The sequence below is a fragment of the Nicotiana tabacum genome, chromosome 10 (genome assembly GCF_000715075.1).
Source record: "Nicotiana tabacum cultivar K326 chromosome 10, ASM71507v2, whole genome shotgun sequence".
Lineage (NCBI taxonomy): Eukaryota > Viridiplantae > Streptophyta > Magnoliopsida > Solanales > Solanaceae > Nicotiana > Nicotiana tabacum.
The window spans coordinates 44,006,017-44,021,022 of NC_134089.1; the positions used below are offsets into that span (position 1 = coordinate 44,006,017).

At 37.5% G+C, this 15,006-nt stretch overlaps 2 protein-coding genes across 2 annotated transcripts; both read left to right on the forward strand.

Moving 5' to 3' along the window:
* Positions 1–1,797: 1,797 nt before the first annotated feature.
* Positions 1,798–4,385, forward strand: LOC107798991 (patellin-6-like). The gene is made up of 4 exons (XM_016622044.2): positions 1,798–2,754; positions 2,856–2,980; positions 3,258–3,399; positions 3,906–4,385. The coding sequence occupies exons 1-4, from the start codon at positions 2,038–2,040 to the stop codon at positions 4,173–4,175; spliced, it is 1,254 nt and encodes a 417-aa protein (XP_016477530.1). The 5' UTR covers positions 1,798–2,037; the 3' UTR covers positions 4,176–4,385.
* Positions 4,386–9,871: 5,486 nt separating this feature from the next.
* Positions 9,872–10,225, forward strand: LOC142165098 (putative mitochondrial protein AtMg00860). The gene has a single exon (XM_075223727.1). The coding sequence runs from the start codon at positions 9,872–9,874 to the stop codon at positions 10,223–10,225; it is 354 nt and encodes a 117-aa protein (XP_075079828.1).
* Positions 10,226–15,006: the final 4,781 nt, after the last annotated feature.

Genomic DNA, 15,006 nt, shown 5'->3' on the forward strand with positions numbered 1-15,006 from the left:
GCAGCAGGTAACTGGCTAACCAAGGCCTGAACGACTTTATTGACCTGTGCGGTAATAAGTTCTTGCAAAGCCTTATCCATAGCTTCAACATTTTCGAATTGAGCATGTCCATCAGTATGAGATCCCTCAGGAATGCCTTCACGAGATCGCCGAGGAGAGCCTTGTGGAGAAATAATCAGTGCATTATTATCCTGAGAGTTTCTTTGAAGTTGTTGGTTTATCTGGTTTTCTTGGTTTTCTTGGATGTTGTCATTGTTGTTCGACATAGTTGATGCAACAAGGAAACTTAAGCGAAAAGAAAATAGATTATCAGATTCCCGGAAACGAAACCAATTTGTTTAACCAAAAAAATGATATTTTAGTCAAAGCTAGAATTTAGAAGAACACGGGTTACTGATAATCAAAAGAGTGTATAAAAGGAAGTAATTTAGGTAACAAGAGAGTAATCAAGAGAAAAATAAGTAAACCAAAGTTTTATTTTAATAGTCTTTCGTATCCTTACAATTGATTAGATGTCTCCCTTTTATAGATATCTTGGGGATATACGTTTGCCCAAATCATAATGTGGCTATTATGAGTAATTAAAAACATTTAATGCTACATTACATAATCATTATATTCAATACAAATTCTCTAACGTATTCCACATTTAATGCCTATTAAATTCCGTATCTGCACTCTTTTCTATTGTCAGATTCATTCCTTTTGATTCTCAGACATAAATGACTTAGATAGGTACGGGTGCTGAGTTATTTGTATTCCTGCACGTGCCTCTTCCTCTGCCATTTGCTCGCATCTATTGCAACTCGTGCCTCTTGACTAGTTGTAATTCTTTAACCATTTGACCGGTCTACGTGTTTCGACACGTCACGTTTATATTTAAATACAATTTTTCCCAATACAATAATCAACCAAATGTATTATCATCATATAATAAAGTAGAGCTTTACCCTACAAATTTTTGAAAGAAAGAAAGTGATGTGTGAAAATGAAAGGAGTATTTCTCCTTTTGTCCTTCATTTAGGACCTACAGGTTTTAGGCCCCTCTATAGGATTACCAAAGCCCATGCCTTTCTCAATTATTGACACCTCTAAGTCCTCTTCTTCCTGTCACTGTGTATAAACTGGTCCCACCAGTTTGTAATTTTATTTTTACGTTATAAATAATCGTCAAAACTAAGTAGGCATTCGAATATAAAAAATGTGAGATTTGATAGTTTTTTTTACGTTAAGTCGAAAAATATATTTGAATCTTAAAATTATATTGAAACATATATTTTACTTGAAAAATATTAAGTACTACAATTTTTGAGAAGAAAATATTATTTACTATGGTTACTTTTTCAAACTTAAAACTCATCTTCCAATACGTTCCGTGAAATCCTAATTTCACTCTATAGGTAGAATCAAGACGTTTGAGATTTGATACAAATTTGAAAAATAAAAAAAATATTTTTACATATCAAAGTATCAATAGAATATCTTATCGTAAATATGTCATCATATTTATATGATTATAAGAATATATCTTTAAAAATAAAATAAAATAAAAAATTTAAAGTTATAATTTTAAAAAAATAAAAATATTTTATTTTGTAAAACACATTATAGAAAATGCAAATAAAATGACATCGAAAAAGTAGTTGATTCTAATATATAGTCACATTTCTATGACTATATATTTTCAGGTTTCTCACTTCTTCTTTTTTGAGAAATGAAAGGTGAAGAAACAAAAAAGTTATTTTAAAAAAACGAAAAACTTATAAAAATGACGTTAAAAGAAGGAAAGATCAGAAAAAAAGAAGAAAGAAAAGTATTTGCAAATTACAAGTAAGCTTCAAAATTGCAGGATTCACATTCAAAACTTTGAAACTGAACCGCGGCTACACAACAATAATAAATTATAGTCCCACCATTCGCAACATTTTCACTCAAATTTCCTTTCATCTTTATCTCTCTACTTACACTGTTACAAAATCCACAGCTACTTCTCTCAAAATCTTCTTATCACATTTTCACTCATTTTGCATACCAAAAATGGACTCTTTCTCTCCCATTTCAGTACCAGAATCTTCACCAAAGCCACAGACTTTCAAGAAAAGCTTCGTAACTTCTTTAATGGAAGCAGCTACATTAAAAACCCCATCTTTTAAAGAAGACACTTACTTCATTTCCCACTTAAAACCCTCTGAAAAAAAGTCATTACAAGAGTTAAAAGACAAACTTCAAGCTTCCTCTAATGGAGCTGAATCTTTATCCATGTGGGGTATTTCACTTTTAAGTGGAGATGAAAAAGCTGATGTCATTCTCCTAAAATTCCTCAGGGCAAGAGATTTTAAGGTTTCAGATTCACTTCACATGTTAGAAAAATGTCTGTCTTGGAGAAAAGAGTTTAATGCTGACACCATTTTGGAACAAGATTTAGGATTTAAAGAACTTGAAGGGGTTGTTGCTTATATGAATGGCTATGATAGAGAAGGACATCCTGTTTGTTACAATGCTTATGGGGTTTTTAAAGATAAAGAAATGTATGAGAGGATTTTTGGTGATGAAGGAAAACTGAAAAATTTCTTGAGGTGGAGAGTTCAAGTTCTTGAAAGAGGTATTGACCAATTGCATTTTAAGCCTGGTGGGATTAATTCAATTATTCAAGTTACTGATCTTAAAGATATGCCTAAAAGAGAATTAAGGGTTGCTTCTAATCAGATCCTATCTCTTTTTCAAGATAATTACCCTGAAATGGTGGCTAGAAAGGTAAATGGTTTAATTTTTTTTTCTCCTTATAGGAATACCTTTTTTGTTTTCCCCTTCTAATTCTTGAGTATAATTTGTAACTTTATGTTTTTTTTTTATAGATATTTATAAATGTGCCATGGTACTTCAGTGTGTTGTATTCAATGTTTAGTCCATTTCTGACTCAAAGAACCAAGAGCAAGTTTGTGATATCCAAGGAGGGAAATGTTGCTGAGACATTATACAAGTGAGTATTTTATTGCACTATAATTTAATTTTTTGCCTCACTAGTATATAAAAATTGGCTCCTTTTGTCCTTTTTACTGTCTGTCTCAGTAAAATGATCTTATGTAAACCTTCTGTTTTGTTTCTTTCTACATTTTCTTGTCCTTTGAGGTTAATATAATCCCATAAAGATGAGTTTATTGCAATAATGAGGTTAAGAAAGAATGTGTAACTTTTTAAATTTGTCCCTTTTATATTTCAAAATTAACCATTTTGAGATGCATTTTTGTTCTGACCAGATTCATAAGGCCTGAGGATATTCCTATTCAGTATGGTGGACTGAGTCGACCCACTGATCTGCAAAATGGTCCACCAAAACCAGCTTCCGAGTTCTCTGTCAAAGGAGGAGAGAAAGTCAATATTCAAATTGAAGGAATTGAGGTTCATTATTGTTTTTCCCATTTTGGTTAATTTTTTGAATACTCTCAATAAATTTTGTCTTGGATGCACACTATAATGAAATTACAATATCACTATCCTACATTTTCTATCTTAGCTATGCATAGGACTGGATGTAAGGACTAGTCTGCCCTTTTGGACAATATTTAGTAAAGTTGAAATAAAGAGTATTTGCAAGTTGAAACTTTATTTGAATATATATTTCACTTGACAAAATCCTTGACCAATTTTTTTATTTCGAGTTGGAGTAGGCCTACTCAATCATTTTGCTGTCAAATTGCTATACAAAACATTGACAAATTTCTGCTTAAAGCAGATCTCAAATGAGGTCATTTTAATGATGTAACATTATCACTGTCTTAAGGTGTTTGACCATGTTACGATAACAAGGTACAAAGATGAGTTTTTGATCATGTTATTCGTTAAACTATGTGACCATTCCATCTAAAAGTTTAATTTTTGCCCTCTGACATGATGTTTATGTATAGGCTGGTGCAACAATAACATGGGACATAGTGGTAGGAGGATGGGAAATGGAGTATAGTGCAGAATTTGTACCAGATGCAGAAGGCAGCTACACAATTGCTGTGGAAAAGCCAAGAAAAATTGGAGCAAATGAAGAGGCAATTCACAACTCATTCACATCAAGAGAAGCTGGAAAAATGGTGCTTTCAGTAGACAACACTGCTTCTCGCAAGAGAAAAGTTGCAGCCTACCGATATGTCGTCCGCAAATCCGCAACAATCTCATCAGGCTAAAATGAAGGAAGAAGAACATAAAAACTTAGCCTTTTCTTTTTTATTCACTTTATCTAGAGTTGTTTAATCTTTTTGTTGATGAATGTATGGCAACTTAGTAGTAGTAATATTATCTAAGTGATAGTGCGCTAGTATGAATGTATAAATGGTGGTATTATATTGCTTATTAATACTACTAATATGAAGTGAAAAGCATCTTAACTTTGCTAATACCACTTAATTGTGGGAATTTTAGTTTACACTTTTTCCTTTTGCTCATTTTGTTGATTTGGGTCAGTCGCTTCTTTCTTTATTTATTTTATTTTTTTGTGTTGAGGTGTGGTCTTATTTTTTGCAGAAGTGGGTCAGTGGTTGAAGACTTTAGAGAGCAAAATGTCTAGGTTTGAAAAGGAATAGGGTTTGGTGTGTTCTTTTTTGTTGAAAATTTTCAGTTTTATGGACAGGCATGCTTTTTTGGGAAGTGTAAAAGAAGAAAAGTTTGGCCCCAGAAGAGTGGATGTGGACTGAACTCTGGAGTTTTGCTGGGGCATATCATATGGAAGATTTTGGAAGAAATTATTAAAGCAGACTATAGTGGGGTCAATAATAATAATCTGCTTGTGCTACACAGAAGATAGAGAGTTTTCCTGTTGTCTCATGTTAAAATTTTGCTTTAGATTTGCTTTTGTTTTTCTGAATATTACTCTTATTTTTATTTATATATTATAATATGTGACTGGGGGTTGTTTGTGTTCATTATGATTATTTTATTGATCTTTTTTTTTAGCATTTATTTATTAAATCCTTCGATTCACTTTAATTGATAAACAGACTCATAATAGTAGTACCTAGATGTTTTTTTTACGTAGTTCGACTATTTTATTTGATAGTACTTAGTTATTTTCCACTAGCATAAATGTTAACAATAACAAAGTCACATGCAAGGACGAGATTTAATTGAATTAATAAGGTAATTTTATTTTTATACAAATTGAAAATTTTGAATCCCCTTAATACAAGAAAAATGGAGGTTAAATTTTCCAGTATGGCATTTTTAAAATTTCCTTGTGAGAACTTCTGGTTCCGCCCAGTGGATGCCGATAACTCTGGCAATTAGGCCAATTTCTTCTATATTACTCTTTTGGAGAGCATGCCTATTTGCTATATATTGCAGTTTTGGTGGTGCAGGCTGTGCAAAAATCTGTTTCTGTTACTCTTGTGTTTTATATTTTGTTTTGTTGGGATTACTGCAATGATGGTGTGTGCTTGGCTGTTTTTGATCTTATGAACTCTTTATGCTTGCCTTATTCTATGGTGTTACAGTTACTTTCTACAGACTCGAGGTTTGTCAGTTTTAGCCATAGGTTTTTCTTCCATTCATGATTTTTTAACTTTTACCATTACCTAAAGATGAAAGGTGAAAAAGAAAGAAACTCATCGACAGTGATATACGTAATTTGGACACAACTCATTTAATTCTTTTGAATGTGTCCCCCTATTCAGTATCCTTCTTTAAAGATTTTAAGGTACATTTGAAGTTGCAATGTTCATTAAAAAACAGGCCCCTACTTGATTTAGACTATTTATTAAGTGTTTTTCATATGACTTGTTAATTCAATATGGATTTTTTAGCCTTTTTCTTGTCTGAGAAAAATTGAGACTTAGGACTCGTTTGTCTTTAGATTTTTTTTTTCCCTTCTTCTCGATTTCTTTTCCCAGAAACATGTTTGTCCATGAATTTTTGCAAATTTTTGAAGATTTTTCTAAAATGAATTTTTCAAAAACCAAAAAGTGGTTTTGATCACTTTTTAGAAAACTTCAATTTTTTTTCACTGATAAATGTGATGACCCGCCACTTAATTATGCCACATAGGCGCTAGCGAGAGCCAGAAAGTGCCACCCGAGGTTGTGTCAAACGAAGGGCTTACATCCCAAGAACCATCTGTTACTGAGGTGAGCGAGGATGAAATGGAGATCCTGCCCGAGGACGGCTCGCTCGGTAAAGAGTGGGTGATGAAGATGAATGCGGGGATGGACGTGGTGGAGATTTTTGGCCAACGTTTGGGTAAGATAGAAGGCACCCTTAGCGTTCTTGAGGGACACACTCTTGAAGAGATTGAAAGTATCCGAAATAACTTCGAGGGATGTACACAGACCGAGATGGAACTAAGGCAAACCATCATTGCCTTAGAGTGCAGACTCATGGAGGCTTTGAGTACTGTCGATGCTATGAAGGCAAAGATAGAGTCACTCGAGGAGCATGTCAATGCTGGCGTGACCGAGGCAGCCAACAATGTTGTGGTGACAAGGGACGCCAAGATCGAGGCTCCCAAATCCCCGGTGTTCAAAGGTGTTCGTGATGCACAAGAAGTGGAAAACTTCCTTTAGCACTTGGATAACTACTTCAGGCACGGCAAAGTGAGGGACGAAGAGGCCAAGATTAACACTGTGGTGTTGTACCTCTCAGAGACTATGATCACGCCCAACTATGTCTTATAAAAAGGACGATGCGGTCGTTGCAAATATAATCCGGTTTACAAGTCCGGAGTCGAATCCCACAGAGAACTAAGGCTTAGCTACAGCTGTTCACTATCACCAAGAAGACAAGCTTGAACAGTTCCTAACTTATAGATATTTAGATTCTTGTGTTTAACTAATTGATTAACAAATTAAAATAATAAATTAACAACTAAAGATACTAAGGGTTAGAGACAAGATTAAGGAGGTCTAGAGTTATGATTTCCCCAATTGTCGGAATCCTTCCCGCTATGTCTTCTATAATTTCGCCTAAGTATTCTCTACCGATCATGAGCACTCTTATTACCGTAAATCTCTCCCGAGTAATCACGACAATTTACTAGACGCACTCTCCCGAGCTACGCTAGCTGGCTTTTGATACAGCTCACTTCAGATCGCACCCAAGGCTTCGTTATCCCTAATCCCGCCTTTAAACCCTCGGTTATTGATCCCTCGTATACTTTGGGAGTGGTGTTGTTCAACAATTACCTAAATATGCACTCTCTACCGAGTTATGCACACTAAATAGGCACAACTAATTGAGAGCTCTTCAATTAACTACAATAAGAACGTAGTTGAACAAATAGAGATTATACTACGGCTCAATTATATAAAAACATAACAAGAATTTATCCTACAAAAGGTTCTATCAAAACTCTAGATAACAAATTAGCTATTCATAATAGTATGTAAAACTACAATACTAAAAGTCATAACCAACAATAAAAAATAGGAAGAGGAAAGAAAAAACTTGTAGAAGAATTCCCAAGCCTTCCTCCTATTGTGTCTCTGCCTCCTTTGGTCAAATCTATGTCAAAAATATGTCCTCCCCAATTCTTGGCCGGCTTCCTTGGTTTAATATAGGGTTTAGGGCTTAAAATCCCGTGTTTTGCACTTTGGTCCCTGAAATTTATGCATCCTGCCGCGGTTCCACCGCGGTCACGCCGGAACCGCGGCCAAACACCCTCTCAGATTCTTCAGTTGTCCGCGACTGCCCTCTGCCGCGGTTCTGTCGCGGTCGCGGTTTTTGACCCTGTTCCATTTAGAATTTGGAAAAACGTAAAACGTAAAAGTTGTAGCCCTTTTAGTTAGCATTCCAACCATATATTGTGGAGCTCAAATGGAGTTCTGAGTAAAACGTTATGTCTATTTTACTAGATAGTGCACAATATGCCTCTTCGAGTTTTCGTTTTGTTGTCTTATCATCCGTTGATCCCCGAACGCGATCCCGGCTTAATTCCTTGAGCTATTACTCAGACTTCAAAGCTCCAAACCACTTAAATTCATTACATAACATCTATATAGCTCGGAATCATACCTACAAGGCATAAAACACATAATTAGTGCAAAACACTAGCGATTAAAGCGCAAACTCAACTAAAGTGCAGTAAATTAGAGTATAATAATCGACTAAAATACGTAATTATAGCCTATCATCAGACTACCATGCTATGGTGGAGAAGGAAGATAGCCAACGTGGATACATGTCTATGTACTATTAGCACGTGGGATCAGTTCAAAGCAGAGTTCAAGTGACAGTTCTTTCCAAACAATGTCTTGTACGAGGCAAGGCGCAAGCTTAGGGATTTGAAGCAAATAAGAAGCATATGTGACTATGTCAAGGAGTTCACTACCTTTATGCTTCAAATCCCCAACCTGACCAATGATGACTTATTGTTCCACCTCATGGACGGGTTGCAAAATTGGGCTAAACAGGAGTTGCAACGCCGACATGTCGCGTATATAGACTAAGCCATAATGAAGGCCAAATCATTGATGGATTTCAGGCATGACAAGCACGACAAAGGCAAATGCAAGGAGTCAAAGGTTAAAAATGTCAAAGGATGGGGAGACTGTGGCAAAGGCTAGGAGATACAACAACATACTCCAAGACTCAAGATTACAAAAAGTCAAGTGGCCGTCAGGGCTACGCGGAAAAGAAGGCACAGGCTGAGATGAAGGGAGCTACACATGCGGAGGGCCGCATGGCTTCAAGAGTTGTCTTGACCTAAAGAGCCTCAGTGCCATGGTCAGTGAACGGAAGGAGCAGCCGCAAGGAGAGAGTTCAGGAATCGCACAATTGAGTATGATCGGATTATATGGTGTTGTCACGAAGCAAGCTATCCAACCTACCAAGAATGGCAATCAATATGTGGATCTCACCATCAACAACAAACCCGCTCGTGCAATAGTGGATACTGGAGAAACTCATAATTTCGTGACTGAGGCTGCCGCAAAGAGATTAGAATTGAAGCTTGCTCCAACCAGCTCTCGCATCAAGACTGTGAATGCCAAGGTACAAAATGCTCATGGGGTATCTAATGGAGTTGGTGTCAAATTGGGAATTTGGAAAGGTATGATAAACTTTACCGTATACGCTATGGATATTTTTGACATTATACTGGGGCAAGAGTTCTTGAGACATTGTCATACTTTGATCGACCACTACCTCCAACGTCTCTTGGTTATGGAGCAAGAATTAGCTTGCATGGCATCTACAGTGACTATGCCACACGAATAGATCCAAGCACAACTCTCAGCCATGTAGGTTGTCAAGGGGATCAAGAAGGGGGGCTGATGTTCGTGGCAACCATTGCAAGTCTAGAGGAAGACAAGAGTTTTCAAGAGAAACTGCCACCTTGCATAGAGGAGTTTCTTGAGGAAAACAAAGATGTCATGCTCGAGGAGTTGCCTAAGCACTTATCGCTAGGCGAGAGGTGGATCACAAGATTGAGTTGGAGCCAGGGGCTAAGCCACCAGCATTCGCCCCATATCGTATGGCACCGCCCGAGTTAGAGGAGCTTAGGAAACAATTGAAAGAGTTGCTGGATGTTGGTCACATTCGCCTATCAAAGGCACCTTTCGTCGCACCAGTATTATTCCAGAAGAATAAGGATGGATCGCTGCGCTTGTGCATAGACTACCGAGCACTTAAGAAGATCACAATGAAGAATAAGTACCCGATCCTGCTCATTGCTGATTTGTTCGATAGACTTGGGCAAGCCAAATACTTTACCAGGGTGGATCTTCGCAAGGGCTACTATCAAGTTCGCATTGCAGAAGGGGAATAGACGAAGACAAGATGTGTGACGAGATATGGAGCCTTTGAGTGGTTGGTGATTGCCTTCGGCTTAACCAATGCACCGACCACATTTTACACCCTTATGAACAAGATTTTCCATCCCTACTTTGATCAGTTCATGGTAGTCTACCAAGAAGACATAGTCATCTACAACAATACCTTGGAGGAGCACATGGAGCACTTAAGGAAGGTTTTCCAACTTTTGTGGGAGAACAAGCTATACATCAAGAGGGACAAATGTGAGTTCGCACAATCAAAGGTGCACTTCTTGGGCCATGTCATTAGCAATGACGAGCTACGTATGGACGAGGCTAAGGTACATGCTATCCAGGAGTGGGAGGCACCTACAAAGCTAACTGAGTTGAGATCCTTCTTTGGACTTGTTAACTACTATCGCCGGTTTATCAATGGCTACTCGGAAAAGGCCACTCCATTGACTGAGTTGCTAAAGAAGAACAAGCCATGGGTTTGAATGGAGCATTGTCAAAAGGCGTTTGAAGGACTTAAGATAGCTGTAACAGAGGAGCAGTCTTGGCATTACCTGAATTTGCCAAGACATTTGAAGTGCACACAGATGCCTCAAACTTTTCCAATGGCGGTGTCCTAATGCAAGATAAGCATCCCATAGAGTTTGAGAGCCGCAAGTTAAATGAGATGGAGTGTCATTACATGGTGCAAGAAAACAAAATTATTGCCATTGTGCATTGCCTTCGTACTTGGCGACATTATTTGCTCGAGTCATGTTTCGTGGTCAAGACCGACAATGTGGCTACTAGCTACCTTCAGACGCAGAAGAAGCTCACACCAAAACAGGCTAGGTGGTAAGATTTCTTGGCCGAGTTTGATTATGTGCTGGAGTACAAGCCGGGAAAAGGTAACGTTGTAGCCGATGCCTTGAGCCGGAAAGCCGAGCTTTCTACCATCACTTCAATAAGTTGAGACATTGGTGAGGCTATAAAAGAAATCATGCAGCATGATCTAGCAGCCAAACAGCTATCGATTAAGCCAACTAGGGCTAGATGAGACGTTTTTGGGTAGAAGATGGTCTATTGCTTACCACGGGTCGGCGGGTCTACGTACCTAAGCTTGGAGATATTAGACAGCAGATCATAAGGGAGAGTCATGACATAATATGGACTGGTCATCTAGGCCAACGTCGCACCAGGGCTTTGGTTGAGTCAGTCTACTATTGGCCATGCATGCGTGATAACATAGAGTGTTATGTGCAGACTTGTCTTGTTTGTCAACAGAACTAGGTTGAGCAACAACAACCTGGGGGACTTTTGGAGCCACTACCAGTTGCAGAGCGTCCATGGGAGAGCATGACTATGGACTTTATCACTTTCCTACCAAAGTTCGACAGTTATGGTGCTATTATGGTGGTCGTAGATAGATTTTCTAAATATGCCACCTTCATGCCTGCCTCACCGGGTTGCACATCCAAGGAAGATTTTGGAGAGAGTTGTTCGACAAACTTGGCATAGAACTGCACTTTTCTACTAGTTTCCACCCACAGACGGATGGACAAACAGAATGGGTCAATGCCTTACTAGAATGCTACTTGAGGTATTATGTAAGCGCACATTAGAAAGATTGGTCAAGGCTCCTAGACATTGCCTAATTATCTTATCACTTGTAGTGGAGTGAGTCCACGGGGTGGACACCATTTGAGCTAGCCACAGGACAACAACCACAAACTCCACATTCATTACTTGCTGCGTTCAAGGGAAAAAGTTTGGGGGCTTATTGTATGCCCAAAAAATGGGAGGAGCATCTTGACACTACTAAATCCTGCTTGGATAGGGCAGCTAAGAAGATGAAGAAGTTTGCGGACCGTAAGCGGCATCCCATGGACTATAGAGTTGGGGACATGGTCATGGTGATGTTTAAACCAAGACAGTTTAAGGCACTACGGGGCATGCATCAGAATCTGATTCGCAAGTATGAGAGGCCATTTAAGATTTTCGCCAAGGTAGGAAATATCTCATACAAACTTGATATACCATCGTATCTTAAGATCAACCTTGTCTTCCATGCCAGTATGCTTAAGCCATATCATGAAGACAAGGATGATCCGAGTAGGGGCCAATTAAGTCGAGCGCCAATGACTATCACCGCCTCACATGATTGGTAATGAGGCTATTATGGATTACCAGGCCAGGCGAAAACAAGGGTACAAAGCCACCGCTATGTTCCTCATCTATTGGAAAGGGCAATCACCGGAGGAGGCCACGTAGGAACGATATGAAGACTTGTGGCAATTCAAATATAAATTCTGAGAGTTTATGGAGCAGCATTAAGCCGTGGTCGTTGCAATATTAGGTGGAGAGAGTGTGATGACCCGCTACATCATCATGCCACATAGGTGCTATTTGACATATATTAATGCCACGTGGAAGCTTACATAAGAGGAAAGCTAGCATTTGTGAGAAGATTCTAGAGAAGTATGGACATTTCCTTCAGAAAACCCTAGATCCTTATGAATTTTCTAGGAATGTCCTTGGAATCTTCTAGGCTTGTAGAAAATTCTAGAGAAAGCCCTTATCTTGTAAATATTAAGGACTTGTGTAACAATTAATATTTACACATTAGCCTCTAGGAGACTAGTATATAGAGGGGGGCATTCATTTGTAATTCACCAAGCAAACAATTCAAGTTTTCTAATACAAAGCTTCATTTAACAATTCTCTTGTGTTTTTTCTATCATTCTTTCAGCGATCTGAGGGCAGCAAGGCTGACTTGGCATATCAAGAACGTGAGCAAGTTGTGCAAGATCGTGAAAGAGTTGTCAAGTGCCGCACATGTACTTAGTTAACGAGTGATGACGTGACACAAAACTGCAATATTTTTCAACTGAAATACATGTCAAAACATAATGTTAAATTCCAAATATCATTTTTCAACTTAACTCCAAATACTACTTTCTTCAAAAATTACAATTTTTATGTCCAAACGCCTACTTAATGGATGCAAATACTCTTCCTATTCGAACATTTAACATTTTCTTTTACGCGTAAAGTGCAACCATACATTTATGGACTTTGCCAAAGTGTTTACTGTTTCAAACTGTATGGCAAACATGATATATACTATGTTACATGTATTTTAAATTTACCTTGATGTACCAGAATCAAATAGATACGATAAAGGTGTAACTATTTCCTGCAGATCCTAGAAGAAATATTACACCAAAAAACAATGCCCCCTCTAATCTCATCTTTCTTGCTTTCTATTTTACTTTGCATTTCACCATGGAACACTCTTTCCTTCAAGCCAGAGTTTCATCATAGATAATGTTATTTAATTGCGTACAAAGTTCAAGATCTAACTCATCAATGGTAAAATGAGATACGTGTCACACATCCAAGTAAGAACTACGAAATGAAGGCAATAGAAAATGAATATGAGCCGAATCCTATCTGATCCGCGTTGGTTGATATCTTCATGCAAGAAAGGAGAAAAAGGAAACTAGAATTAAAAGAATACTTATATGCAATAAATGCATGTATCAAACTTATAAGTGAATGTATGTTTCTTTTGCAATTTTTTTTAATTGTTTAATCATGAAGAATTGATAAATAGCAGTTAGCACCTATTAATCGACAATTCACATACAAAAATATAGTACCAGTGAGACAGTGAAATTTATAATATTCTTTAATAAAGTTGTGATTTTTTTTTTTTTTATCATATGCTAATATCAACCAAATTAAAAGTGAAAGCGTCTTATTAAGTTGTGAGACTAGAGCGTCTCATACAAGTGAAATTCGTCAGCATCATCAACTTGTGCAAAAGAAATGGTTTCTTCCACTAATATATATCAGGTAACCGATGCAAATTAACATGTGTTATTTGTGGCTTGAATTATTTTCTTGTATTTTTAGAAAATTCATAGTCCCTATAGATTTAGGAAAACCCATTGTCCTAATAGATTTGGGCAAGAAAAACCTAAAGTCCTTGTCAAATTGGGAAACCTTTCTCATATATGTTTGAAATCTATATATAGGGGTTGTAGCTGGGATTCTATAGATTGTATTGTGTTTTTCTTCTCATTCATAGTAGAAAACTCTCTGCTTTTACCCCGAGGATTAGACTTAGCCGAACCTCGTTAAATCCTTGTGTTAATTTTTCTTCTCTATTTGTTTTGTGTGTGTGATTGTGTGCTAGTTAACTCACGATATTCCGCAACAATTGGTATCAGAGCAAGGTTCGAGTTTCAACATATAATCTAGGGTTAAGATGTCTTCATCATCTTCAAAAAAGTACGAAGTAGAGAAATTTGACGGAGGTTCTAGTTTCAGTCTATGGAAGATTAGGATGAAATCGTCCCGGGTGTTACAAAGATTATGGAAAGCAATTGATGAGGATTTTCCTGAAGATATGAAAGAGACAAAGAAGGAAGACCTGAAGAAGAGGGCTTTGAGTGCGATTTTCATGAGCGTTACAGATAGCGTTCTTCGAGAAATTGCTGAAGAAACTTCTGCAGCAACGACATAGAAGAAGCTGGAAGATCTGTATTCTAAGATATCGCTGACAAATCGCCTCTACCTGAAAAAGAGGTTATACAATCTCCGTATGAACGAAGGTATACCTGTTAAAACTCACCTTGATGAGTTTAATTTAATTATAATGGACCTGAAGAATGTGGATATCAAAATTGAGAGTGAGGATCAGACCTTGATTGTGTGATGTTCTTTACCACAGTCTAATGATACTTTTGCCGATACACTGCTATATGGGAAAGACAACATTTCACTAGAAGATGTTAGTAATACATTAAAATCTAAAGAGTTGAAAAAGAGCTTTCCAGACAGCAAAATTGAGGGCGAGGGTCTTGTGATTAGAGGAAGAACACAACAAATAGACTTTAACAAGAAAAAGTCAACCGCAAGATCAAAGTCTAGAGCAAGGAAGCAACACTGTTATGAGTACGGGGAGCAAGGTCACTACAAGAGAGATTGTCCTAAGCTGAAGGAGAAAAGAGGGAAGCAGAAAATAGATAATTCAACAAATATTATTGACACTGGCAATATTCTGATGATAGTGATTATGTAGGGGAAGTTTGTGCTGTGAGTTCTTGTCATGGGCAAAATTCTTGGGTTCTTGATTCTGGTGCTACTTTCCACATGTGTCCACACAAGAATCGGTTTTCAACTTACAAACAAATGAGTGGGACTGTCTATATAAGAGATGATAATCCATTACCAGTAGAGGGGGTTGGTAACATCAAATTGAGAACGTTCGACAGAATTA